Source organism: Triticum aestivum, chromosome 3D (genome assembly GCF_018294505.1).
Source record: "Triticum aestivum cultivar Chinese Spring chromosome 3D, IWGSC CS RefSeq v2.1, whole genome shotgun sequence".
NCBI classification, from domain to species: Eukaryota; Viridiplantae; Streptophyta; class Magnoliopsida; order Poales; family Poaceae; genus Triticum; species Triticum aestivum.
In genome coordinates, this window is record NC_057802.1 from 427,368,767 (window position 1) to 427,370,528 (window position 1,762).

Below are 1,762 nucleotides of genomic sequence, written 5' to 3' on the forward strand. Positions count from 1 at the left end.
ACTTCTTCCGTTCCGAAATGTTTTTGATATTTCAATATTAACTACGTACCGACCGAAATGAGTGACACGTCTATATACATTCGATTTTAGAAAGTTAGAACATCTTATACTCCCTCCGTTCCTTTTATAAGGCGTGAATATATTTCAGACAACGTGCAAAGCAGCCCATTTTCAGTTGTCTGAGTACATATATAACTACCTATGTAGGTTCTGCTTGGACTGCACTATAGTCGCGTAGAGCTATTAAATTTCCAAGCTTGTTTTCCTTGCTACCGTATAGCATTGCCATGTTTGTTCTAGTAGTACTATGAAATATGCTACAGGCTTCTGTGCTCATTAGCCACCTGCATCACTTACATCCTGCTTGCATCCCCATCTATCTCCTAGGTAATACACATTGGCACTACTATGCATTAGTTTTCTGTGTGACATTGTTACTCTCCCAGTTTGTATATAGAGAAGTGAATCCGGACGAGAGATGACATCCCTTAGGCCGCGCTTGGCATGGGGGTATTTTTATACACCTGTATTTATTTTACAGGTGAATAATACCGGCCACACTTGATTTTGAGCTGGAAAGAAAAACGACCGACGAAGGTCTGAATATTTTACAGGGGTATTGCGACGTGAAACGCCAATCCGTGATTTTGTTCCTAAGAGACAACTTCTGCTTGCGTGTCCACTCCTTTGGAGCCTTGTACTTGCGATTCACACACACTGGATTCTTATGTAGTTTTATGTCCTCCAGATTCACCGCTGCTTCCATGACACATCTGGCATAGCTAACAAATTTTTCTTCTCCTTTAAACCTACCATAGATTCTGAGCTCAGCCAGACTGTGGTGTTTGAAATCAGATGCAGATGGTTCCCACTCAATCCCTTTGTCCTTCCCCTCGCTGAACGCAAACCTCTTCCTCCGCTTCCCCGGTATCATTTTGCACCAATGATTCCGCACCTGCATTCGGTCAGGTCAAAAATTGTCACAAAAAATTTGAACTTCTAAATGAGACAATAGCCTTTGCAATTCCAACATGAAGTTAGCATAGATACAAAGGTGGAGCAAAAATGAGAATTAAAGAACCGGTACAAAGAGTTTACCATGATGCCTAGCTCCTTAAGGGTGGGCGCGCCTTGGAGTATGAACATTGTCCAGGTGAGATCACATTCCTCAGAAATGTTAATCAAATTCACAAGCCTTACTTTGTGGAACACCGGTAACAATTGTCTTCGACCTTCTGGTTTAACCCAAATCTGCAAAAAAAAAGGGATGATGCAGAATTATGTTAACCGAAAATAATGATTACAACCTCTCCAGGACACACATCACGCTGATAACATTGTGGACTTTCACTTGCCTTTTCGCATTTGAAGTCCAAATGCAGGTTGGTATCAGAGGTCAAGCATCCTGGATCCGCTCTACCAGAAGCCCTGCTACCACACGAAAGCAGCGCAGCAGGTGGCGGCCATGGAAGAACAGATCGCGGCGCTGGCGAAGGCGGTCAACGACGGGCGCGCCACCAACGACGCCCGTCTCGATGCGATCCAGCAGTAGCTCGAGCTCTGGCTGCCGGCGGTGACCAACCTGCAGCGGCAACTCGACGAGCTGCGCACCCAGGTCGGCCGGATCGCCCTCCACCCCGTGCTGACAGCGTCTTCAACACCACCCGAGGACGCGGTGGTGCGGCCGGCGTCGTCTTCCCCGACCGACGACCCAGGGCACCACAGGCGAGGTGGCCACGGCAGGAACATCGACTCCGGGGGC

General features: G+C 47.2%; 1 protein-coding gene across 1 annotated transcript; it reads right to left on the reverse strand.

The window, feature by feature from the left end:
* Positions 1-426: 426 nt before the first annotated feature.
* On the reverse strand, positions 427-1,498 carry LOC123079363 (uncharacterized). The gene is made up of 3 exons (XM_044502128.1): positions 1,356-1,498; positions 1,099-1,251; positions 427-955 (listed from the first exon to the last, which is right to left on the reverse strand). Exons 2-3 carry the CDS (start codon positions 1,144-1,146, stop codon positions 536-538), a joined length of 468 nt encoding a protein of 155 aa, XP_044358063.1. The 5' UTR covers positions 1,147-1,251; positions 1,356-1,498; the 3' UTR covers positions 427-535.
* Between the last annotated feature and the right edge of the window lie 264 nt (positions 1,499-1,762).

Bases quoted from the DNA above. Each gene is read 5' to 3' on its own strand.
- LOC123079363 (XM_044502128.1), bottom strand. From the start codon at position 1,146: ATGTTCATACTCCAAGGCGCGCCCACCCTTAAGGAGCTAGGCATCATG. The intron at 956-1,098 runs GTAAACTCTTTG...GACCGAATGCAG, and splicing joins TTAAGGAGCTAGGCATCATG to GTGCGGAATCATTGGTGCAA.